The sequence below is a fragment of the Heterodontus francisci genome, chromosome 8 (genome assembly GCF_036365525.1).
Source record: "Heterodontus francisci isolate sHetFra1 chromosome 8, sHetFra1.hap1, whole genome shotgun sequence".
NCBI lineage: Eukaryota > Metazoa > Chordata > Chondrichthyes > Heterodontiformes > Heterodontidae > Heterodontus > Heterodontus francisci.
Genome location: NC_090378.1, coordinates 60,141,170 through 60,167,900, shown reverse-complemented (window position 1 = coordinate 60,167,900; position 26,731 = coordinate 60,141,170). Strand labels below are relative to the sequence as shown.

Here is a 26,731-nt window from a genome sequence, read left to right as displayed (position 1 = left end):
GAGGGTGTTACTCGCTGCAGGATTCCTAGCCTCTGACCTGCTCTTGTAGCCACGGTATTTATATGGCTACTCCAGTTCAGTTTCTGGTCAATGGTAATTCCTAGGACGTTGATAGTGAGGGATTCAGCGATCGTAAAGACATTGATTGTCAAGGGGGAGATGGTTAGATTCTCTCTTGTTGGTGATGGTCATTGCCTGGCACTTGTGTGGCACGAATGTTACTTGCCACTTATCAGCCCAAGCCTGGATATTGTCCAGGTCTTGCTGCATTTCTACACAGACTGTTTCAGTATCTGAGCAGTCACAAATGATGCTGAACATTGTGCAATCATCAGCGAACATCCCCACTTCTGACCTTATGATTGAAGGAATGTCATTGCTGAAGCAGGTTGAGTCTAGGACACTACCCTGAGGAGCTCTTGCAGTGATGTTCTGGAGCTGAGATGATTGACCTTCAACAACCACAACCATCTTCCGTTGCTCTCGGTATGACTCCAACCAGCAGAGAGTATTCTCCCTGATTCCCATTAACTCCAGTTTTGCTAGAGCTGCTTGATGCTGTACTCGGTCAAATGCTGACTTGATGTTAAGGGCAGTCACTCTCATCTCACCTCTTGAGTTCAGCTCTTTTGATCATGTTTGAACTAAGGCTGTAATGAGGTCAGGAGCTGAGTGGCCCTAGCGGAACCCAAACTGAGTGTCAGTGAGCAGGTTATTGCAAAGCAAGTGCCGCTTGATAGCACTGTCGATGACACCTTCCATCACTTTACTGATGATTGAGAGTAGACCGATGGGGCGGTAATTGGCTGGGTTGGACTTGCTTTTTTGTGTACTGAACATACCAAGGCAATTTTCCACATTGCCGGGTAGATGCCAGTGTTACAGCTGTACTGGAACAGCTTGGCTAGGGGTGTGGCAAGTTCTGGAGCACAGGTCTTCAGTACTATTGATGGAATGTTGTCAGGACCCATAGCCTTTGCAGTATCCAGTGCCTTCAGTCGTTTCTTGATATCACACTGAGTGAATTGAATTGGCTGACGACTGGCATCTGTGATGTTGGGGACTTCAGGCGGAGGCCGAGATGGATCATCAACTCGGCACATCTGGCTGAAGATTGTTGCAAATTTTTCAGCCTTATCTTTTGCACTGATGTGCTGGGCTCTCCCATCATTCAGGATGGGGATATTTGTAGAGCCACCTCCTCCAGTTAGTTGTTTAATTGTTCACCACCATTCACGACTGGATGTGGCAGGACTGCAGAGCTTATATCTGATCCGTTGGTTATGGGATCTCTTAGCTCTGTCTATCACGTGCTGCTTAAACTGCTTGGCATGCAAGTAGTCCTGGGTTGTAGTTTCACAGGCTGACACCTCATTTTGAGGTATGCCTGGTGCTGCTCCTGGCATGCCCTCCTGCACTCTTCATTGAACCAGGGCTGGTTGCCTGGCTTGATGGTAATGGTAGAGTGGGGAATATGCTGGGCCATGAGGTTACAGATTGTGGTTGAGTAGAATTTGCTGCTGCTGATAACTCACCGCGCCTTATGGATGCCCAGTTTTGCATTGCTAGATCTGTTCGAAATCTATCCTATTTAGCACGGTGGTTGTGCCACACAACATGATGGAGAGTACCCTCAATGTGAAGACAGGGCATTGTCTCCACAAGGACTGTTCAGTGGTCATTCCTACCAATACTGTCATGGACAGATACATCTGCGGCAGACTGATTGGGGAGGATGAGGTCAAGTAAATTATTCCCTCTTGTTGGTTCCCTCACCACCTGCCCCAGACCCAGTCTAGCAGCTATGTCCTTTAGGACTCTGCCAGCTTGGTCAATAGTTGTGCTACCGAGCCACTCTTGGTGATGGACATTGAAGTCCCCCACCCAGAGACATTCTGCGCCTTTGCCACCCTCAGTTCTTCCTCCAACTGCTGTTCAACATGGAGAAGTACTGATTCATCAGCTGAGGGAGGGCGGTTGGTGGTAATTAGCAGGTTTAATTGCCCATATTTGATCTGATGCCGTGAGACTTCATGGGGTCCAGAGTCGGTGTTGAGGACTCCCAGGGCAACTCCCTTCCACCTGTATATCACTGTGCCACCACCTCATTAACATACTGCCTGAGAGTTACATGCCTTGAATGGGTACCACTGCAACTCATTGGGATTTGGGCTATGCGGTATCAAGCAGTTCAGATCCTGTGCCAGGCAGCAGAAAGGTAGGTGCAGATGGTGGGTACTTTTCCCAGAGGAGAGCTCCTGGGTTCCGGCTGTCACAATTAATCTTGTGGAGTTTGCTGCTCCTGGCCACACAAAATAATTTTAGACTTATCATTTTTGGGCCTCTTCCCCATCACCACCAAGTTTTACTGAACAGAGCATCCATGTCACACACATTCCACCCAGTAGGCCCTCTTAATACATCAGGATCTTATGTACATAATGGAACCCTGATTTGCATAGAATAAGGAGGCTCCCACCTGATTTAATAGGGAACCTAGACTGCCCAGCAGAAGGCCGAGTTAAATGGCAGCAGATGAGGAACGAAATGTAGAAAATTAAAATTGCCCCTGAGCTGTCTTAAAATGTATTTTGAGCAGAGGTTTGTTCAGAAGTGCTGTATTTTATGATCAGGTTCTCTCAACTCCAGAAAAGCTAGGCTAATATGGTTCACTTTTGGAAGAAATCATCAGTAAAATAAATGAGGAGTAGATCTTGGAAACATTTTTTTGTCAAATAACATTTTTTCTGGATTTGTAATGCGAAATATTTAAAAGAGGATCCTGAGAGCTACTGTTACTGCTGCTACCACCTAAAAGGATGGAATTACAACATAAAGACAATATTGAACTCAAATAATTTGCACATTATTGTCTTCCTCTCCCCTCCCCCTGAGTGCTATAAAAATGTACTTTGAAGCAATTAATTTTTTTAAGTGTGCTGGTGATCATGATTAGCTCAAATTACCAGAAAGGAAATAGATTATCTTTTATTTCAGATAGCACATATATCTTTAAGGCAAATGATTTTTTTCAAACTTTCATCATAAATCAATGCTGTAATTCATACAACAATATAAAATGTCAAGAGGTATGATGTAACTTAATGATATAGCGTCCTTTTTGTTACTTTTTTTGTCGATTGCTGGGCTATAAGTGGCCAAGTGTGATCTGTAACTGACTACATCTGGATGGCACTTTGGATGCCAAATAACAGTGGTTAATAGAAAAAAATGCTGAAACCATTCGATTTTTATTTATATTTCCTGTTATGAAATTTAGAGGTAAAGGCTTCTTCCCCAAACCAAGTGTCTCAGATTTTATTTTTGCAGCTTTAAATGATACACTATCATACCTTACATTTTATACAATATAAAAACAAAAATGCTGGAAATACCCAGGAAGTGAGGCAGCATCTGTGGAGAGAGAAACAGAGTTAATATTTCAAGTCAATGGCCTTACATTTAATACAGTGTTCTTCACTTAAAAGAAGACCTTTGACAGCTTTACAATGAGGAGAGATGGACACTGAACAGGAAATTAAGGAGTTTATTGGAGACCAAAGTATGATTGTTACTTTGCTTCATTAGGTTCACCGGACAGGACTGATGTGGTGGTCAACACTTTACAGGTCAGGTAAAGGCATTTATTGCACCACATTAATCAGATTTTCTGGTCTCCTAAACAAAGGTGGCCAGCAGAGCTCCTGTTCACCACCAAAGGAGTGATGGAATATGGCACTATTTGGAACAAAATAGTGTTCTATTTTCTGGGCCTTCACTTGGAAGTGTTCTTTCACTCATACCTTCCAAGCATTCAGCCCAAAACAATCCTCCTATTTGATATAGTTGCATGTGCATGTAATCACAACTCACTACATGCTGCATGCCATATTAACAACTGGAATTTCTGATTCCTTTCATTCTTCTTGTGGGAAAAGACAGCCCATAACAAGGAGAGAAAACTTACAGGTATGAGGCCCATAACTTTGACCCATAGATCCATATTAGAAATCTTGGGAAGGGAAGTCATAGGGGATGCACCTCCGACGCGATGCCACCACTAAACATATCTTTCCCTCGCCTTTCAGCAATCCAAAGGGACCATTTCCTCCATGACACCCTGGTTCATTCTTCAATCACTCCCAATACACCCTCGCCTTCCCATGGCACCTTTCCGTGCAAGCACGGGAGATGCAACATGTGCCATTTTAGCTCCTCCCTTCCCATTGGCCAGAGCCTCAAACAATCCTTTCTGGTGGAACAGCAATTTACTTGTACTTCTTTCAATTTAGTGCACTGTATTTGCTGCTCATAATTGGGTCTCCTCTACATTGAGGGGACCACACTCAGATTGTGTGGCTGTTTTGCTGAACTCCTCCTTACTGTTGGTTAGCATGACCCTGAGCTTCTGGTCACTTGCTATTTTAATTTGCTGCTCTACTCCCACTCTCTGTGTCCAGCCTCCTACACTGTTCCAATGAAGCTCAACGGAAACTTGAGGGACAGCACCTCATCTTTTGATTAGGCACTTTACATCTTTCCAGCCTAAACATTGAGTTCACCAATTTCAGATCATAAACACTGCTTCCAGTTTTTCAGACAGAAGGAACTGGTAACAGTTCTGCTGTTTCCATTTACAGATCCTCTCGACCCAGTTTTTGTTACTTTACTTGTCCTAATACCACCCTCTTTGGCCTTGCACCATCATCCCTTTTGTCATTTAATCACTCCTACCTTCCAGTCTGGGGGACTGGGTAGCTCAGTTGGCTTGATAGCAAATCTGCATTTCAGAACAATACCAACAGCCTAGATTCAATTCCTGTTCCAGTCTGAGGAAGGCAGCAAGAAGCCACCTCATATACCCTCTTCCCTAGTTGTGCTCATCTCTCCTATGTAGAGCAGAGGACCTGCCCTTGGATTGAACACTGCCATGGCATGACATACCATGTACCTTTCCTTTTGCTCTTTCCTTCCCTCCCCATCCACTTTCCCTGCCTCTGTGCTTGCTTAAAACCTGTTATACCTTGACCTTTTGCCAGTTCTGATGAAAGTTCGATGACCTGAAACATTAACTGTGTTTTTCGCTCCACAAATGCTACCTGACCTGCTACCTTCAGCTATTTTCAGCATTTTCTGTTTCTATTTCAAATGTCCAGCATCTGCAGTATTTTTGCTTTTGTTTCACTGAATCCCTTCTCTGTCATTCTTTCTACTCAAATTTGTAGGTAAATTTTCAAATTGTGTGGGAAAAGCTCCACAGTGGGAGTGCATAATCAGAAGATTTGCCCTTATAGAATAACAGAACGTTTACGGCACAGAAAGAAGCCACTTGGCCCACTGTGTCTGCGTCAGCCAAAAAACGAGCCATTTAGCCTAATCCCACCTTCCAGCATTTGGTCTGTAACCCTGTAGGTTACAGCAATTGAGGTGCATATCCAGACACTTTTTAAATGAGGTGAGGGTTTCTGCCTCTACTACCCTTATGGCAGTGAGTTCCAGAACCCCAACACTCTGGGTGCAAAAATTGTTCCTCATCTCCCCTCTAATCTTTCTACCAATCACTTGAAATCTATGCCCCCTAGTCAGTGACCTCTCTGCTAATGTAAATAGGCCCTTCACCTCCACTCTATCCAGACCCCTCACAATTTTGTACATTTCAATCAGATCTTCCCTCAGCCTTCTCTGTTCCAAGGAGAACAACCCCAGCCTATCCAATCTTTCCTCATAGCTGCATTTTTCCAGTCCTGGCAACATCCTCGTAAATCTCCTCTGTACCCTCTCTAGTACAATTGCATGCTTTCTGTAATGAGGTGACCAGAACTGCACACAGTACTCAAGTTGTGGCCTAACGAATGATTTATACAGTTCCAGCATAACCTCCCTGCTCTTATATTTTATACCTCGGCTAATAATGGAACGGATTCCATATGCCTTCTTAACCACCTTATTGACTTGACCTGCTACCTTCAGGGATCTGTGAACATTCACTTGAACGTCCCTCACTTCCTCTACACCTCTCAGTATTTTCCCATTAATTGTGTAATCCTTTGCATTGTTTGACCTCCCCAAATGCATCACCTCACATTTCACCAGGTTGAATTCCATTTGCCACTTTTCTGGCCACCTGACCAGTCCATCGATATTTTCCTGCAACCGACAGCTATCTTCCTCACTATCTCCACACGGCCAGTCTGCAAACTTCTTGATCATGCCCCCCTACATTTACATCGAAATCATTAATATATACCACAAAAACCAGGGGACCCAGTACTGAGCCCTGCGGAACGCCACTGGAAACAGCCCTCCAGTCGCTAAAGCACATGTCAACAATTATCCTTTGTTTCCTGCCACTGAGCCAATTTTGTATCCACCTTGCTACGTTTCCCTGGATCCCATGGGCTTTTATTTTTCTAACCTGGCTGCCCTGTGGGACCTTGTCAAAAGCCTTGCTAAAATCCATGTAGACCATATCAACTGCACTACCCTCATCAATCTTACTTGTTACTTCTTCAAAACATTTGATCAAATTGGTCAGACAAGATCTTCCCTTAATAAATCCATGCTGACTATCCTTGATTAATCTGTGCTCATCTAAGTCACAGTTTATCCAGTCTCTCAGAATAGATTCCAATTATTTTCCCACTACTGAGGTTAGACTGACTGGCCTATAATTATTCAGTCTATCCTTCGCTCCCTTGTTAAACAGAGATACAACATTAGCAGTCCTCCAATCCTCCAGCACCACACCTGTATCCAGTGAGGATGGAAAATGATGGTCAGACCTTCCGTTATTTCCTGTCGTGCTCTTTAAACAGCCTGGGGTACATTTCATCCGGCCCTGGTGATTTATCAACTTTCAAGGATGCTAATTCCATTAATACTTCCTCTTCCTACATTTATCACATCCAATACTTTACACCCCTCTTCCTTAACTAGAATATTCTTTCAGGCCCTCTCTTAGCTTTCCTAATTTCCTTTTTGATTTCACCCCTCCACTTTCTATACACGTCTTGGCTCTCTGTGGTATTGAGTTCTCGGTGTCGGACATAAGCGCTCCTTTTCTGCCGTTTCTTATCCTTTTATCTCCTTGACATCAACGGGGCTCTAGATTTGGCTGCCCCAAACTTTATCTTTGTGGGAACACGTTGGGCTGACTTTTACGCCGCTCGAGCGAGTCAGTTGGTAGCGTGGGGGTGGCATAAAATAGAGCAGGAGGCTCCGGGAGGCCTACCCACCCCGTTCCCACCTACGGTCAACATTACGGCTGTCGGGCTGGGGAGAAATGGCCCACCCGCCCGAGGCCAATCAAGGCCCTTAAGTGGCCGCTTAACGGCCACTTAAGGGCCCACGCCGGCCTCCACGGGTATTTTCCCCATGGCAAACGGGTGTGTTGGGGATGTGAAAGGCTGCCCAGCGATAGTTGCCAGCCTTTCCACGCCCCGCGGGGGTGGGGGGTGGCCATGGCAGTCGGGCACAGGGTGCCCGATTGAGGGCCGCCGCTGCCTCCCAACCCAGCCCCAGGACACATGACACCCCCCTCCCCCCAAACGACCACTCCAGCCTCACCAGGGAAGGACCGATCTACCTGATGAGCCAAGCCCAACTTACCTTCACTCCTGGATCCATCTGGTCGGCTGGGTTGCAGTCCCAGCAGTGGCCACCGCTCCTGGTGGCACTGTTGGGACTAAGAGCTGCTGGCCCGCTGATTGGCCGGCAGCACACTGAGGCAGGACCCCTTCCCTCAAGCGGGTGAAAGTCCCGCCTCGGAACAATTAAAACCCGGGGACCCGTAAAATGCAGGACGGAACTACAGGCTAGGCGGAAGTGGGTTTGTCACCAACTTTTACGTCGGTGGCGAATTCCCATCCACCTAAGGTAAAATCCAGCCCGTTTACTCTGAACCCCTTGAATCTCCCCTTTGAATGCCTCCCACTGCTCTGACACTGATTTACCTTCAAGTACAGTCCACTTTCGCTAAATCACCCCTCAACTGAAAATAATTGGCCTTGCCCCAAATGAGAAATCAAACTCCTGTTCTATCTTTGTCCTTTTCCATAATTATATTAAAACTGACTGAATTATGATCACTACCACCAAAATGCTCTCCCGCTGCCACTCCTTCCACCTGCCCATCTTCATTTCTTAAACCTAAGTCTAAAACTGTGCCATTTCTTTTTGGACTTGCTACATACTGGCCAAAACATTCTCCTGAATGCACCTCAAGAATTCTGCTCACTCAATTCCTTTCACACTAAAATGATCCCTGTTAATATTGGGGTAGTTAAAATCCCCTACTATTACTGCCCTATTGTTTTTGCACTTCTCTGAGATTTGCCTACATATCTGCTCTTCTACCTTCCCCTGACTGTTTGGGGGTCTATAGTACACTCCCAGCAGTGTGATTGCCCCTTTTTTGTTCCTTAGCTCCATCCATGTGGCCTCATTTGATGAACCTTCTGACATATCATCCCTCCTCACAGCTGTAATTGTTTCTTTGACCAAAATTGCCACTCCCCCTCCTTTCTTATCCCCCTCTCTATAGCATCTGAAAGCCCTGTAACCAGGAATGTTGAGCTGCCATTCCTGTCCCTCCTTAAGCCATGTTTCGGTAATAGCTATGATATCATACTGCCACGTGTCTATCTGTGCCCTGAGCTCATCTGCTTTATTTGCTATACTCCTTGCGTTGAAGTAGATAACCTTGAGCACTGCCAAACTCTTTTTTTTTTGATTTTCTAACCTTTGTTTCCTCTACCTTCCAGACTCAGCCATTAATTTTCTGCCTTCCATTTTCATTTCTGATTTTGTCCCAGCTGAGTCTACCCTCTGGTTCCCATTCCCCTGCCAAACTATTTTAAACCCTCCCCAATAGCACTAGCAAAACATCCTGCAAGGAACTCAGTCCCGGCTCTGTTCAAGTGTAACCCGTTCAGCCAGTACAGGCCCCATCTCCCCCAGAGCCAGTCCCATTCCCAAGAATCTAAAGCCCTCCCTCCTGCACCACCCTTACAGCCACGCATTCATCTGTCTTATCTTTCTATTCCTGTACTCATTTGCGCGTGGCACTGGGGATAATCCGGAGATTACTACTTTTGAGATCTTGCTTGCTAATTTCTTACCTAGCTCAGTAAACTCTTTCTGCAGGACCATATCTCTCTTTCTACCTAGGTCGTTGGTACCAACATGGAGCACGGCTGCTGGCTGCTCACCCTCCCTACACAGGATGCTCTGCAGCGGCTCAGTAACATCCTTGACCCTGGCACCAGGGAGGCAACACACCATCCTGGGTTCACGTCTGCAGCCACAGAAACACCTGTCTGTTTCCCTGATTATTGAATCTCCTATCACTATTGCTCTTCCAGTCTTCTTTGTGCCCCCCTGTGCAGATAAGCCACCCATGGTGCCATGGCCTTGGCTCTGGCTGCACTCCCCAGATGAACCATCACCTTCCTCAGTATTCAGAATTGAATACCTGTTGGAGAGTGAGACACAGTCAGGGTCTCCTGCACGACTTGCCTGTTTCTTCTTGACTGTCTGGCGGTCACCCATTCCCTCTCTCCTTGCATACTCTTAAGCTGCGGGGTGACCACATCTATAAAAGTGCTATCCACGAAGCTTTCAGCCTCGCAGATGCAGCAAGTTCCAAAACCCGGAGCACAAGTTGCTGCAACTGACGACACTTCCTGCACAGATGGTTATCCAGGTTATGAGAAGCATCCTGGAATTGCCACATAGCACAGGGTGTGCACTCCAGAGCTTGGAGCAGCCCTTCCATTCCTTTATTTATTCGTTAATAACCTTGCTACTGCTAATATACCTTTACCAATAATAATAAACCTTACTACTATTAATAAACCTTACTAATGTTAATAAACCTTACTAATACTGATAAACCTTATTAATACTTAATAAACTTCATGGTAGTAATAAACATTTCCATAAAAAAGTTAAGGTTTATTTCTTAGCTTAGATAACTAGGAAATACTCACCAGCCAATCACCTATCTGCTTCCCTGTGATGTCACACCTCAATTTTTCTTTCCAAACGCGGAAGACTGTTGGCAGTGGTAGCAGCAGCAGCTAGCCCCACTCTGCTCTCACTGTTTCCCATTCTCTTGGTGAACACTCTCTCCTGGGCTTTTTATGCCCTGCTCTGCTCTCGCTGATTCCCGTTCTCTTGGCGAACTCTCTCTCTCTCTCTCTCTTGGGCTCTTTATGCCCCGCTCTGCTGTTGCTGTTTCCTGCTCTCTTGGTGATCTCTCTCTCTATCTCTCCTGGGCTCTTTATGCCCCACTCTGTTCTCACTGTTCTGCTCTCTGAGTGAACTTTCACTCTCTCCAAAGTCTCCTCATCTGGCCCTTTTGTAATCTGTCTTCCTCTTCTCTTTCTATAGATATGTCAGAAGGAGACGAACAAGGCCCTGTAAAAGTCAGCACTTCACAGCACACACCATCAATGGGTCTCTCCCTCCCAAGCACTAGTTCAACTGCATCCACTTTGGGAGATTTAGAGAGTCAGCCAGAAGGGAGTACATTGGCTGAGACACAGAGCATGTGTGAGCAAGAGCATGCAAGGAATGTACAAGAGGAGGAATTTCTCTTTTGGAGGGCTGGCTTGTGTCCCAGTTCAACTGATAAACATAAGTATTCAGACCTTATGAAACTTGCTTTTAAAAGAAGGATGGCTTCCAAGCATTGGTGCAGGCTCTGGTGAGCTGCACACTGTGTTGTAGATGAAAGAGTTTACTCGGTGCACCTGCTGGTTTTTGGGTATTTTACAACACTTCAGCTCACCATAGAGTGAATGGCAACTCTAGAAATATCTGCAGTGGAGTTTGCCCTTTGCTGAAATCCTAAAGCAGTTGGTGTTTCTCCCATAGACACATAGACTGTTGGCATCTATGGCTGCTATCTCCTAGTCTCACCAGGATTGTTTACAGAGAACCCCAAGAGCTTCAGTGTTATCATTAGTGCTATTAGATTTTCTGTCAAGCAGCTCACTGGCCATAATGAGGCCTGGCCAGTAGCAGTAGCTTGGGTGGAATAGGCACTGATGATGGTGTAGTCTCTCAAGACATCAGTATATGAGGATAATGCATTCTTGCATTCGTGGCAGAAAGAATGCAGGTCCAGGCTGCCTCTACAGTTGCAGAAATGTAAACCTGTAGCGGGTCCATCACAGGATTCAGCTGACAGGAGGCAAGATCCACCTCAGTCATGGAGACATTTATTTCCACACAACAGCAAGCCATCTCACAAATTCCTCATACCTAAGTAGCACTTAGAGGATGCACGAGACAACAGTTAATAGCATCTACACTTCACCCAGGGAAATGCCCTATTAGAAAACATAGGGCGGAATATTAACAGAACAGATCATCAAGCAGCGGGGAGGCCAATAGTGGGTCAAGAACCTATTTGTAATTGAAGTAGGCTTTACCATGGCTCTTTAACTCAGCCACAACATTAGCCTCCCGCTTCCAGGTTTCCCGATCGATTGAGAGGGCAGGCAGGATGACAAACTGAATCTGTCAAAGGAAGGTTCTATTGTTCAAGGGACCCCAGTAGGGGTCAGACTGGCTGAACTGTGCATTGCTTCTTGAGGCTTCAGCAACCACAGGAATGGAAGGGAGACCTGGGAAGGCTAACCTCCACCCCCAAGCACACACACCCCAAACAAGTCTCTAACTCTTACTTGGAGGTTCTGCTGTGGGAACTGAGGGACTGCAGTGAAGGTGAGCAGTGAAGGTGATCTTGCCCAAGGAGAGGAAGATGCCAGCCTCTCAGATGAAGCAAGCATGGATGGAAGTAACCAAGGATGTGAGCAGCAGCAGGAGTGTAGTCCCTCAAATCTGGATACAATGCCCCAAGAATTTTACTGTTCTCAGGGGGGCAAGAAAGTTGAGTGGTGTAACACTTTCAGGTGCCAATCCCCTCTGATTTTCCCCATATTCTCCTGCACAGCACTCACCTTACAGCCCCACTCATTCTCTCAAGGCACCTCTTCACAACCCCATCTGAATAGCCAACATTGACACATGCTCATTTTTGTTTCATCTCACACCCATACCTCACATATCTCTACTTGCAGGAGAAGAAAACTCAGAACAGCAGGGAAAAACTGGAGAACTGGGACGGGGTACTCTCCAGTGACAGTCACCTTGACAGGCACTGGCAATGCACATCCACCTGGTCCACTAGGAAGGAGGGTGTTGTTTCAGGAGGCTGCAGATATCAGCAACGACTTGCTGGGATTCCTGAGGCATTGGTGCTCGCACATGTCAAGGTCCTGCTTGTAGACCCTATATAGAGGATGTGGCTTCCTTTGAGCTGGATGTATGTGCCCATCCCTTTTGTCCTATGGAGTGGCAATTGCCTGAGGAGGAGGCTGCTGCTGCTGTTGCTCATGTTGCTCCTGCTGCTCCTTGTACTGCGGTGTTGTTGATGCTGCTCCTTTTGCTCCTCATCAGAGGTGCAAGTTAGATCTGCATAAGCTGCTCCCATACCACAGCGAAGTGCAGATCAAGGTGAGTGAAGTTCAAGACAGGTGAAATGACTTCCAAGAAGTTGGAAATCATCTGCAAAGCAGTGAAAACACACTCTCAGAAATGCTGTGAGTACCCACCTCTCTGCAGCTATTCAGTTTCACACCTTGAAGACTTCCCAACCTGTCAGTTTCATTGAACAATGATTGTCTGCTATGTTATTGCCTTGTACAAACCCTGACGGGTTTCACACAGCTCAGGAAACCTGTGCACTGACTGTTAACATCAGAATGGTGGGTAAATTCCTCAGTGAATTGGGGATTTAAATATCTTATTTACTTACCCAACAGCTTCACGGGGGTGTTTCCTCTTTCCTGCAAACACACCCAGGCAACCCTGGAAGTGGGCGGGATCCTGTTGGGTTTCCGACCCAATGCCATTTTACTGGGCTTTAGCCACCTGCCCCCTACCCCTGCACCTGAACCTGCATCCCCTTGGTAGTTAAAATTCTACCCCTCATGTTTGCTTATTAAGATTATGAACCTTAATTTTAGTGCAAGCAAGGAATTGGCTCAGAAAGAGGCAAGACAAGTGGCAAGCCCCCATGACATTGCTAGTGTGAAGCCCTGTGATTTTTATTTCTAGGCCTCATTTTGAAGGGCAAATTGTACATGATTTAGGGAAACAGGATTGATGGGTCAAATGGCCCTTTGATATTATATGCATTCTTATATTCTTATGTTCCTCCCTTTTCATGTCTCTATTGTTATGACAGGTGTCGTAGGGATTACCTCTCAGCCTTTGCCTGGTTTAACCGTAACAGGGTTTAATTTTAGAAACACCGTGTTTTAGCTCCCCCTTCAGTGAATCCTGGTTCACTGCTCCAATTGTAAGGCAAAGAAATCAGACAGGTTACCTTAGATTTAAACAAGAAAGGTAGAAGTTTATTAATCTTAAACTCTAATCCAGTCAACAACTACGAATATGTAACGCGACCACGCTAGCATGCATACGCGATAAACACAGACGCAGATAGAGACAGAAAAAATAGAAAGAATAAAGGGGAAAAGTTTGATGCTATATCTGTTAGTTAGTTACTGTCCTTTGAGTTCAATGTGGAGTCTTTGGTTGCCGGTAAGTCCTGCTATTCGTTGGGGCCCAGTTCATGCTTCAGACGGTTTCGATGTGGGAGTCTTTTCTCTCTTGAGGTGTATGTGTCTTCCGTGGGTCCGGTGGCTTGGGAGAAGGCGAGAGAGAGAGAGAGAAAGAGTGGCTTCCTTGTTCCAGCTTCAGTTGCGAACTGCCTTCTGTTCCTTTCTCTGTGGCACAATTCAAAAAACCTCACGTTGCCCAGCAGGTTAGTCATGTGACTAGCTCCTTATTTGGAACAATCTCTCCTGCAGGTTTGTGGATTGTATTACCTTAGCAGTCTCTGGAATGCGCTTCCGTACACCTTCAATGTCTGGCGATCAGAATCCATTTGGGTTAATTGAAGCAGGGAATAGTCCTTTGTCTCCACAAGCAGCGTCTCTTAGTGTGCAAATGTCCTTCCAGTCCAGTGTCTGGTGATCTTCAAACAAGTCATTTCTTCACTCCAGCAACAGTTTAAAATCAATGTTCATATGACAAATTTAATATGCCTCATTCTTGGCAGGTGGGAGTCTGTATGACACTATTCAAAAATAAATGGCAAATGTCCCTGTACCATGGGGTATTAAGTTGATAGAAATTGAACAACTATTATTGACTTGAATAATGGGAAACTTTTTTCAATATATTCAACAGGAAGCTATGGAAAAAATGGGAAAAATTGGAAAAGTAGTTCATCCAGACCTGGGGCAAAAAAGGTACGTAATCTTAAAATTTTCTTAGCTTGATTTATTTTTCTGTTTTACCACCCTTCATGAACTGTTTCAAAAGAGAGACTAGGCAGACGATCTGATTATCAGACTTTTACCAATCCCAGTTTTGTACTATCCTCTAGAATGACCTTTAGAGTGGAGCGGGTTGACTTCTCTTTGACCCTTTGCCACATGGTATCTCATCAAATCGCTGAGCAGCAATCGGCAAGCTTTAGGGAGGGGTTTGGTCACTGTGACTTTTCAATTCTGTGGAGCACTAATGTTTCAACTTCCAAGGCACTGTGTCACCTGTGTATTACATTCATAGGGCTAAATTTTACCATCCTTTTGGAGATGGGCTTGGAGGCAGGAAGGCTGGCAAAAAGGCACTGGAAGATGTGGGGAGTGGTGGGTGCCTGACGTCTTCATAGAATCCTAGAATGGTAACAGCACAGAAGGAGGCTATTTGGCCCATCGTGTCTGTGCCGGCTCTCTGGAGAGCAACTCACCCAATCCCACTGCCCCACTTTTCCACGTAGCCCTGCAAATAAACCAGATAATTATCCAATTCTCTTTTGAAAGCCACAATTGAATCTGCCTCCACCACACTCTCAGGCAGTGCATACTGATCACCCGCTACGTAAAAAAGTTTTTGCCCATGTCAGCATTGCTTCTTTTCCCAATCACCTTAAATCAGTGTCCTCTTGTCCTTGACCCTTCCACCAACAGAAACAGTTCCTCCCAATCTACTCTCCAGACCCCTCAAGACTTTGAGCACGTCTATCATATCTCCTCTTAATCTTCCCTTCTCTAAAGAGAACAGCCCCTGATTCTCCAATCTATCCACGTAACTGAAGTTCCTCATCCCTGGAACCATTCTCAAGAATCCTTTGGCTCCCTTTCTAATACCTTCACATCCTGCCTAAAGTGTGGTGCCCAGAATTTTTTTTTATTCGTTCATGGGATGTGGGCATCGCTGGCTGGGCCAGCTTTTATTGCCCATCCCTAATTGCCCTTGAGAAGGTGGTGGTGACCTGCCTTCTTGAACCGCTGCAGTCCTTGGGGTGTAGGTACACCAACAGCGCTGTTGTGAAGGGAGTTCCAGGATTTTGACACAGCGACATAATACTCCAGTTGAGGCCGAACCAGTGTTTTATACAGGTTCAGCATAACTTCCTTGCTTTAGTACTGAATGCCCCTATTTATAAAGCTCAGTATCCTGTATGTTTTATTCACTGCTTTCTCAAACTGCACCACCACCTTCAATGATTTGTACACATTACAGGGAGGCTGTGGCATAGTGGTATTGTCACTGGACTAGCAATCAAGAGGCCCAGGCTAATGCTCTGGGGACATGGGTTCAAATCCCACCATGGCAGCTGGTGGAATTTAAATTCAATTAATAAATCTGGAATTAAATACCTAGTCTAATAATGGTGACATGAAAATATAGTCGATTGTTATAAAAACCCAACTGGTTCACTAATGTCCTTTAGGGAAGGAAATCTGCTGCCCTTACCTGGTCTGGCCTACATGTGACTCCAGACCCATAGCAATGTGGTTGACTCTTAAATATCCTCTGAAATGGCTGAGCAAGCCACTCAGTTGTCAAGGGCAATTAGGGATGGGCAACAAATGCTGGCCTTGCCAGTGGCACCCACATCCCATGAAAGAATAAAAAAAAGGTCCCTCTCGCACTCCCTTTAAAATTGTAACCTTCATTTTATATTGCCTCACCTCATTCTTCCTACCAAAATGAATCACTTCACACTTCTCTGCATTAAAGTTCATCTGCCACTTGTCTGCCCATTCCACCAGCCTGTCTAAGCCTTCTTGAAATTTATCACTATCCTCCTCACAATACACAATATTTCCAACTTTTGCATCATTCGCATATTTTGAAATTGTGCCCTGTACACCAAAGTCTAAGTCATTAATATAGATCAAAAAAAGCAGTAGTCCTAACACCGACCCCTGGGGAACCCCACTATATATCTTCCTCCAGTTCAATAAACAACCGTTCACCACTAGTCTCTGTTTCCTTTCACTCAGCCAACTTTGTATCCATGCTGCCACTGTCCCTTTTATTCCATGGGCTTCAACTTTGCTGACAGGACTCTTATGTAGCACATTATCAATTGCCTTTTGGAAGTCCATGTACATCACATCAACCGCATGACCCTCATTAACCCTCAATTTTACCTCATCAAAAAACTCAAGCAAGTTAGTTAAACTCGATTTGCCCTTAACAAATCCATGCTGGCTTTCCTGAATTAATCCAGATTTGTTCAAGTAACTGTTAATTTTGTCCTGAATTATTGTTTCTAAAAGCTTTTCCACCACCGAAGCTAAACTGACTGGCCTGTTACTGGGCTTAACCTTTCACCCTTTTTTGAACAAAGATATAACATTTGCAATTCTCCAGTCCTCTGGCACCATATCTAAGGAGGATTGGAAGATTATGCCCAGTGCCTCCACAATTTTCACCCTCACTTCCCTAAGGATCATATCCAGCCCTGGGAACTTATCGGCATTAAGTAAAGCCTGCCTTTCTAATGCCTCCTCTTTATCATTTTTTAACCCATCCAGTGTCTCAACTACCTCCTTTGCCATTATGACTTAGGCAGCATCTTCTTCCTTGGTCAAGACAAATGTGAAGCACTCATTTAGTAGCTCAGCCATGCCTTCTGCTTTCATGCATAAGTCCCCTTTTAGGTCCCTAATCGGCCCTCCTCCTCCTTTTACCACCCTTTTACTATTTACATGCCTATAGAAAACTTTAAGAATCCCTTTTATGTTGGCTGCCAGTCTCTTCTCATACTCTCTCTTTGGTTCTCTTATTTCTTTTTTCACTTCCCCACTGAACTTCCTATATTCAGCCCAATTCTCAGTTGTATTATCCACCTGACATCTGTCATACGCACCCTTTTTCTGTTTTATCTTATTCTCTATCACTGTTGTCATCCAGAGAGCCCTGGATTTGTTTGTCGTACCTTTCTCCCTCTTGGGAATGTACCTCAACTGTACCCAAACTATCTCCTCTTTGAAGGCAGCCTATTGTTCCTTTCCAGTTTTGCCGGCCAACCTTTGATTCCAAATTACCTGGGCCAGATCTGTTCTCACCCTATTGAAGCTGGTCATCAACCTAATTATTTTTACTCTGAATTGCTCCTTGTTCTTTTCCATAGCTAACCTAAACATGATGTTGCTATCATCACTGTCCCCTAAATGTTCCCCTACTGACACTTGATTCACTTGACCCACCTCATTCCTCAGAACCAAATACAGCAATGCCTGTTTCCTCATTGAGCCAGAAACTTACTGATGTAAAAAGTCTCTTGTACACAATTCATAAACTCTTCTGCCCTTTACACTATTACTATCCCAGTTTATATTAGGATAATTAAAGTCCCCGATTTTAACTAGTCGATAGTTCTTGCACCTCTCTGTAATTTCCTTGCAAATTTGTTCCTTTATATCTTTCCCACTAGACTGTGGCCCATAGAATCTACCCAATAGTGAAATGGTGCCCCAATTATTTCTTAGCTCTAGTCAAATAGATTCTGTCCTTGACCCCTCTAGGACATCCTCTCTCTCCAGTTCTCCTTAATCAATACTGCTACCCCACCTCCTTTCTTTCCTTCCCTTTCTTTCAACACCTTGATTCCAGGATTATTTAGTACCCAGTCCTGTCCTTTTTTGAGCCAGGTGGCTATCTGCGCCTGCAGCTTACCAACCTTATTTACCATACTTCACACATTCACATACATGCACAGTAAAGTTAATTTGGACCTTATTTCACTCCCTCTTACTCTGACCCCACCTAATAGCTTCCAATTTGCTACTCTATTGCTGTCTGTCTATCCCAATTCTCTGTGCACCTTGTTTTTCCTCGCTAATATTAACTCCTGGTTCCCACACCCCTGCCAATTTAGTTTAAGCCCTCCCCAATAGCACTAGCAAATTACTCCACAAGGACATTGGCCTCAGATCTGTTCACAGGCTACCCGTCCAGCTTGTACAGGTCCTATCTCCTCCAAAACAGGTCCCAATATCCCAGGAATCTAAAGCCCTCCCTCCTGCATCATCTCTTCAGCCACACATTCATCTGCTCTATCCTCTTATTTCTAAAATCACTTGTGTGTGGTACTGGGAGTAATCCAGAGATTACTACCTTTGAGGTCCTGCTTTCTAGTTTCTTTCCTAGCTCCCTAAACTCTGCCCGCAGGACTTCATCCCTCTTTCTACCTATACGATATGGACCATGACCGCTGGCTGTTTGCCTTCCCCCCTCAAAGTGCTCTGCAGACATTCAGTGACATGCTTGATCCTCACACCAGGAAGGCAACATACCATCCTGGATTCATGTCAGTGGCCGCAGAAACACCTGTCTGTTCCCCTAACGATTGAATCCCCTATCGCTATTGATGTCCCAATCTTCCTCCTGCCCCCTGTACAGCTGTGCCAGCCAGGTGCTGTGGACTTGGCTCTGGCTGCACTCCCCAGAGGAACGATCACTCTCACCAGTATTCAGAATTAAATACTGGTTGGAGAATGGGATGCACTCAGGGTACTCCTGCACTACCTGTCTGGTCCTCTTTGACTGCCTAGCCATCACCATTCCCTCCCTGCACACTTTTAAGCTGTGAGGTGCCCACATCTATAAACATGCTAACCACAAAATTCTTAACCTTGCGGATGCACCACAGTGACAACAGCTGCTGCTCAAGCTCCAAAACCCAGAGCTCGAGCTGCTCCAACTGATGACACTGCCTGCACATATGGTTATCCAGGACATGAGATGTGTCCTAGAGTTCCCATATGGAACAGGATGCACATTCCACGGGTCCAAGCTGCCCTGCCATGCCTCTATTTATTAAACTATTAAACATACAACTTAAAAGACTCACCAGCTACTCACTAATCGGCTACTTCACTTGTGCTGATGTCACTTTATAAGGAGGATCAATGTTTTAGTCAACTATTATTATCTAAAAACCTTAGATTTTAATTTCCCCCAAAATTCTCAAATCTTTAGTGTTACTATTCCTTGTTATTTGGTTTTAACTTTAACCCTAGACCTGATTAATTGATTGAGCACTGATTGTAATTTGATGATAAATTATAAAATTGGTGTCAGTTTTTAGTATTTGTACTAATTAGTCAATCTAGCCTAATTTATATTTGATTAATTGAAATTAAATTAAAAATTTACCAGAAAACTCACTCCACTTAACACTTTGTCCTGTGGTGTCGCTTTGCTCCCAGAACAGCCTGATCCTGCTCCATTCTGGCTCTCAGCTCCCACTCATTTAAAATCTCCACTTTCAGCTGCTTACCAAATTAATGCCTCTAGACCTCAGCTCTCAGGTTCAGGTCTAGCTGTCTCTCGCACCACTGCTTGTCTTGTAACAGATCAGGACAACACTGTTTCCCTCACTGTGCCGAATTCCCTCACTCACCAAATTCCCAAAATTAGTACATGCCATTTTGCCAGTGGAGAGAAAGCTGGCAGCTTGGCCACCCGCTGGGAGGTCAATTGAGGGCCATTGACCACCTCCACGGGTGATTTGCCTGCATCAGGAGGGCCCGCCACTGTATGGGGAGACTGTCCAGTGAAACCTGGCAGCCTCCCAGCGGACTCCAGGGGGAGAGGGGCCTCCTTTAAGGTTGCAGCATGGCCCACGGAGGGACCTCCCCAGCAGCATTGGCCACCTCCATGGCAATGGTGGCTACCTCCACGGCAATGGCTCCCCCCCACCCCCGATCGCAGGCCCCAGCTACCCCCAATCCCACTTACCCCTCTTCGAAGGTGCCCAGCCCTTGAGGGGCCCCCATCCCGCTAGCAGTGATGCTGCTGAGGCTGCTGAGCTGCCAGCCCTTTGATTGGGCCAGTAGCCCTTGGGTGTGGGCCGCCATCCTTAACAGGACAGCAGCCCTGGCAGCAGCTACTTAATTGGCTGCCGCTGGCAAAATGCAGCCCGGGTACCACCGCCCACCCACGTTTAGCCTCAGCGGCAGGACTTCTGCTGCCTGAGGAAACTTCTGGCCGTATAGCTTCACATTGTTTAACTTGATTCATTCTCACTATAAATATCAGCTTCCACTGGTGAGCCCACACTTCCTACGTACTAAAACTTGATCTGAGGAGTGGATTATTGGGATTCATGTGCCAGAGACCAAACAGAACTGTTGGACTGTACACCAGAAGCAGTACAGGATGCACCATATATCCTGGATTTCTCCTGGAAATGGAAAAACAACTTGGGAGCAATTTTAACCCGACTGTCCTACTGGATTTACCATATTTCCCTTCTCCTCTGCTATTCCACTGAAGGATATCTTGCCCAGTGTACAATAATTTCCTTTAAGTGTAAGACTAAACAGCTTGTGCCACAAAGGTACTTCTGACATCCTTAAGCTGAACCTCTCGAAAAGTTGTACAAAGTAAATCCTCAGCTTTAAAAATGATTTTGTTTCTGTATTTTCTGTTTCTTTACATTACAATAGTGACTATGTTTCAGAAGTATTTTATTGACAGTGAAGCGCTTTGGGACACATCGAGGTTATGAAAGGCACTACAATCCCACATTTTGAATGGGCAATCACTATATCGGCCAAAAATCAATAATATCAAAGCTGCTGGTTCTAGCATCCGTTTATTTTAAATGCTCCGTTTATTTTGGGGAGAAGCAGCTGTGCTTACTCACTAGTTCTCAGCTCATAAAGGTTTCTCTTTCATTAAGTCCACCTCCATACAAGCCCTTTCTTTTCAATTTCTGTTCCTCTAGCCTTCATGAGCTTTGCTGCTTTTATCCTTTCCACACCTGTTACAGTTTGTCCTCCTTGTAATGTTGACATTTTCGCACTTTTTTTATCCAAACATTCACTGTTGCTGATGCAAAAGCTTTTAGCCAACACCTTTTCCACTTCCATTAAAGTGTCTGGAAATTAGGGAGCTGTGGGAAACTTCTTAGAGGGAGAGACAGAAAAATAAACATTCTCTGTGTAACTTTAACTCAAATGCTTCAGGAAAAGAAAGAAAAACTACTGGCAGAATTGTTTTTGTCGCTCTGTCGGCTATCGTGCACAGCGGACAAATCACATTCACACAAATGTGCCCTCTATAAGTGTGAAAACGATATAAATGCGAGTTCTTTGTTTCTTCTGCATCACTATTTGGTCCCACCTTTGCATTAAGGTCTAGGTGCAAGCATTAATCTCCCTCCCTTGGGAAGCCCCTGGAACTTTGCTTGCAGTGCAAAGTGGTTGAATTCCTGGCATCAAAGGTCTCCAACCCATTTTCTTCTATTTTGCACCTTGGAAGTAAGCATACCTCCCCAATACAAAGCAGAGGAAAATCAGTCACTCTGACAGCATACTAAGTAAGGTCGATCTGATCAGTCATCAAAAATCGGAAGAACTTCCACCCTGTTATAAATTCCATCTTTTACTTTATTAAGTATCAAACCTTACACTTAGAATTCCTTTGAAGTAGAGATTATCAGACATATTTAATCGTACTCCAGGCATATACACAATTCACAATGGAGGACAGATGTTCTAAGTACAATGCTGAACATCTTAGCAGATTGGAGTACTCCACATATTGATATAATTCTTACAAACATACGCAATTGCACAAATTGTTTCTATTGCATAACATTACAATGTTGTTAGTTAAATCAGGGAAAGAAAGCAGCCTAATCTTTTAAATTCAACTAGCAATTCAAGTTTCATTACACTGCTCCTAAAATTTCTCACATTCCAAGTACCACAGCTGTAATTAGTAAATTGCACCATCAATAACAGAGGAAAATGTCTGTTGTGTAACAGATAAAATGGCAGTGATTTCAAACCTTTGATCTAACCTCAGAATTCACATAATGGTTAGAAACCATTTGAGTTTTGTTCCTGCAGAACCTTTCTATTAGACTGCAGCCTACAGTGAACCCCTTTATTAGATTGCCGTCGAGAATTCACTTCCTGCCTGTTGGCTATTTATTCATCATGAAATTACTCTCACATTTTCTTCATGCATTTTATAAATAAATATCTGCCGTTTATAGTTTTAGTGATGTGATTTTTATACTTGTTTTACAAAAACAATTCTGCCAGTAGTTTTGCTTTCTTTTCCTGAAGCATTTGAGTTGAAGTTACACAGCCACTGAACTCTGTAGAAAAACTACTGGGACAAGGCAGTGTTTCTTCCACCATTGAAACACAACACAGGAAACATCTGGGGCCCAAACTTAAGGAGGCATGCATATTGTGCATCATTCCCATGTGTCTGCTCATCTATGCTGCTCAGGGGAAATCTCAGGGACTTATAAAGTTTGTCTGAGATTGTTGTTTTCTTGCTGTAAATGTGTCAAAGCTGAAAATGCAGAGGAACATTTCTGTACTGAGATGCAATTTAAATCGGATATAAAGTCTTCTAAATGAAGCAAGACTGACCAAAACATCTAAAATAATATCTTAGCAGTTTTAGTTTATTATTAAAATAGTTTCAGCATATTTTTTGTAGGTTTTATGACAACAAATATGAAGTCTTCCTGAATCTTGTTGAGCACCAGAAGAAATACAGAGCTATTATGGAAAAGATCTGATTGCCACAGGACAATGGAGGAAATGGCCAGAATTCACTCAATCTTTTACCACTTTCCAAGTGAAAAAAGTAATTTGGTAATAAAATCGCTGATACTATATTACTATCTTTGTACTGTATGACAGCCTTTGTAAAACATGAACCATGAATTCTAGATGATCGTAAGAAATGTAATGTCACGTCTTACCAAAAAAAAAGTTAGGTTTAAAACAATTAAAATATGTAAGCAGTTTCATTTTAACTAAACTTGCATCTTGTAAATAGGATGTTAATGCCCAGGGAATCTTACTCTGATGCCGGGTCAGGCCCTGACTCCAGATTCAAGCTACATGTACACTATAACTGCAGTGTCTGTTTTGTTTTGCACTGACACTATCATTGTAATGTAAATGTACACAAAAATGTACTTTAAATTACTGTTAGTCATGGATTAACTACTTGGGACCAGTGAGTTGACAAGGTGGCTTGAGTGTGTACAACAGGTTCTAAGGGTCTTAAAAAATAAAAAAAAACAGAAGGCCTGATTTGAACCTTGCCCATATGATGGGAACAGGATGGGTTGGAGGGGGGGGGGGGGTGGCGGTGGTGGGGGCGGTGTCTTAACTTGTTGGTCAGGTGCTCAATGCTGCTTTTCCGACACTTCCGCCCCAGCCACCATTTAACTGCCAGGTTTTCAGCAGTTTCACCCATTTGAGGCCTCATCATAATATAAATGCTGGGAGTCATTCGGATCCAACATGATCTTAACTACTGATTGCATCAGGTCCATTCATTGCTTGGCCTGCCTATGACTGAAGCAAATTCATTTTTTTTGATTTTTGGAAGATTTCTTTGTCAGCCAGGAGGAACAGGAGCATATCCCTTCCTGCAACCTTTGGTCAGTAATTTCCTGCTGCTGCCTAATTGCTTACTCCTGCCCATTGGCTGTATCATCATTCCAATCCAATATTAAAATGAGGCCAGTGAGTTAAAATGGCTTGGGTCTCATGTTGCCACCCGCGTTGGTGGTTCCTGCTCTCCGAGGCCCACACATGCCATGCTCACGGCCTAATTTCAAATTGCTAAAGTTGTCAGCCTATCCCACAATATTCTAGTTAAGAGAAAACTACAACACAAACACATAAATACGATTGTTGGTCCCACCCACTAAACTATCATTTGTGGCCATACTTCAATTTGCATGACAGAGTAAATGTTTGATTTGGTACGTGTTGCAAGAATGATTGTACAAGCTTCTACCTACAGGAGATGTTTGAAACCCAAAGTAATTTCTCCTTCTCCACCAGTTTGTTGGCCCTTGCATATTACAATGCTGCTGCTTCTGCAGGCATGTTGCAACTTGGTGGATGTGCTATAATATTAATGAGATACCATTCATGCCTCTGGTGACAGACTTAAATATTGTTTCTGGTGGTGCGAGCTACATCATCGTCCATCATTTCTGAAGGCCATGTGAAGGTTAAGCATTCTAGTCACATGTACAGGCCACCAGTGCAGCCTTTGCAAAACTGCCTTGTACATACCAAGCCAACTCCCCAACATCAAGGAAAATCTGGGGGCAGAAATTCAGAGCCATTTTTGCTACATTTAAATATTATGTACCCTAATTGTGCAGTGCTTTCTCCATTGTGGGTTATGTTATGAAAGCCACCATGCAATGTAAATGGGGCAGACTTCAGAGGTCCAGGAACTCAGAACATTACAAAATCTCTTCCAGTTCCAGTTCCTAAATAGTAAGAAGGTTTTCAGCCAGAACCAGAAAGAAATCTTTGTTTTGCAGGGTCTCGCCTGGCTATTGTATTGCTATAGATTCCTGTTACAAAGTTGCTTTTTTGATTTGTCTTTCTCTCCTTCACTTTCGAAAATAATTAAAATATAACATGTTGATCCATGCATTTTCCTATGGAGCCACTTATTACTTTGGTCCTTCTACTGATGCCAGTGCTGAATGGCATCCTGCCAGGTATGCAGGAGCAGAATAATAACTGCAGAGATGGGAGAAAACAATGGGAGACAATTTATGCAGCAGTTTTCCCAGTATACTAGTGTATTTTTAGCAGATGTGCCACAGAAATCCTGGAAAAACAACGTTCAAGCCATTTTTCTGCGGTTCCCGTGGCTCCTCCAAGGGAGTTACAGAAGATGAAAAAGAGAACCTCTGTGGAAATTGACACCCATTCTTTTTAATACCAATTAGCCTATTTATCTGAAGTCAATACTGTTAATTACTTTGTTGAATTTGGAGCCAAAAATGTGGGGTTGGCATAAATGCCACAGGACTGTTGCTCTTTGGGCACTGTGTGCATTTCGAGCACAGAGAATTGACCTCATGCTATGATGTGAGGTCAGCCCATTACTGCAGCACTCCATATCTGAAACAATATATGACGCATTGGACCGCCCCATTGTCTCTAAATTGTCACACTGCTTGTCTGACATCCAGTACGAGGTGAGCAATAATTTCCTCCATATGAATATTGGGAATACCAAAGTCTTCGGTTCTCGCTACAATCACCAATCCCTAGCCACCGACTCCACCCGGCAACAGTCTGAAACTGAACTAGCCTTCTGAGTGTCATATTTGAGATGAGCTTCCAATCACATAACCACGCCATCCCTCAGACTATTTCCACCTCCATAACAGTGCTCGACTTCGGCCCGCCTCAGTTCATCTGTTGCTGATATCCTCATCCATGCCTTTGATATCTCTAGACTTAACTATTCCAACACACTTCTGGCTGGTCACCCATGTTCTACCCTCTGTAAGCTTGAGGTTATCCAAAATTCTGCTGCCTATGTCCTAACTACTGTGAACATCCTTCCTGCCCCACCCTCAATTGAGGCCCTTAAGAGGGAAATTAATGCCCAATTAAGGGCCTCAGCCTGCCCCAGCCGGTATTAGCCCAGCAGTGGATGGGCCTGTTGCCACATGGGGAACATGACAGGCAAACCAACATCGGGAAGGGGGTGGCCCATTGTGAGCCATCCTCCTGCCCTTGCTGCCAACTCCCCAACACCGCCCTTTCCCACGACCCCCACCCTGCAAAACCCCTCCCGCTGTGATTTACCTAGGGCCTGGTTCCAGGGCCTCGGGTGAGTCCAGTACCAGCAGCAACCACGGCACTGCTCAGTTAAAGAGCTGCCGGCCTCTGATTGGCCAACAGTTCTCAGCAGGCGAGACCTCCGTCCCCAGGGTCCTTGATCCTTGATCCTGGGGAAGGCCCTCTGCTGTCCACTTAAGTGCCTAATTGGCACTTGATTTGCTAGGCCTTCCCCTGAGGAGGTGATGCAGGGCTCTTGTCAGCTCCTTTGCCAGTGGTCGAGACCCCCGTCGCTGGGACAAAATCCCGGCCCAAATCCCATTCATCCTTGACCCCTGTGCTCCCTGACCTATATTGGTTACCAGTTAAGCAATACCTTGATTTTAAAATTCTCATTCTTGTTTTCAAATCCTTCTATGGCCTCCCTCCTCCCTGTTTTTGTAATGTCCTCCAACCCTACCATCCTCTGAGATGCCAGCACTCCACTAATTCTGGCCTCTTGCATATCCCCGATTTTAATCACTCCACTACTGTTGGCCTTGCTGTCAAGCTCGTTAGCTCTGGAATTCCCTCCCTAAACCTCTCTGCCTCTTTTCCTCTCTTTACTCCTTTAAGACACTCCTTCAAACCTTCCTCTTTGCCCAAGCTTTTAGTCATCTGCCGTAACATCTCTTCTTGACACTCAGTGTGAAATTTTGTTTGTTAACACTTTTGAAGTGCCTTAGAACATTTTACTACATTAAAGGCACTATTTAAAT

General features: G+C 44.5%; 1 protein-coding gene across 1 annotated transcript in view; it reads left to right on the top strand.

Annotated features, from left to right (window-relative positions):
• Positions 1-23,505, top strand: part of fggy (FGGY carbohydrate kinase domain containing) — a 478,711-nt gene extending 455,206 nt beyond the window's left edge. Inside the window, exons 15-16 of the mRNA XM_068037213.1 lie at positions 14,269-14,330; positions 22,852-23,505. Of these exons, the coding sequence (XP_067893314.1) occupies positions 14,269-14,330; positions 22,852-22,933 (144 nt within the window). The 3' untranslated portion in view covers positions 22,934-23,505. The remainder of the gene's footprint in view (positions 1-14,268; positions 14,331-22,851) is intronic.
• Positions 23,506-26,731: the final 3,226 nt, after the last annotated feature.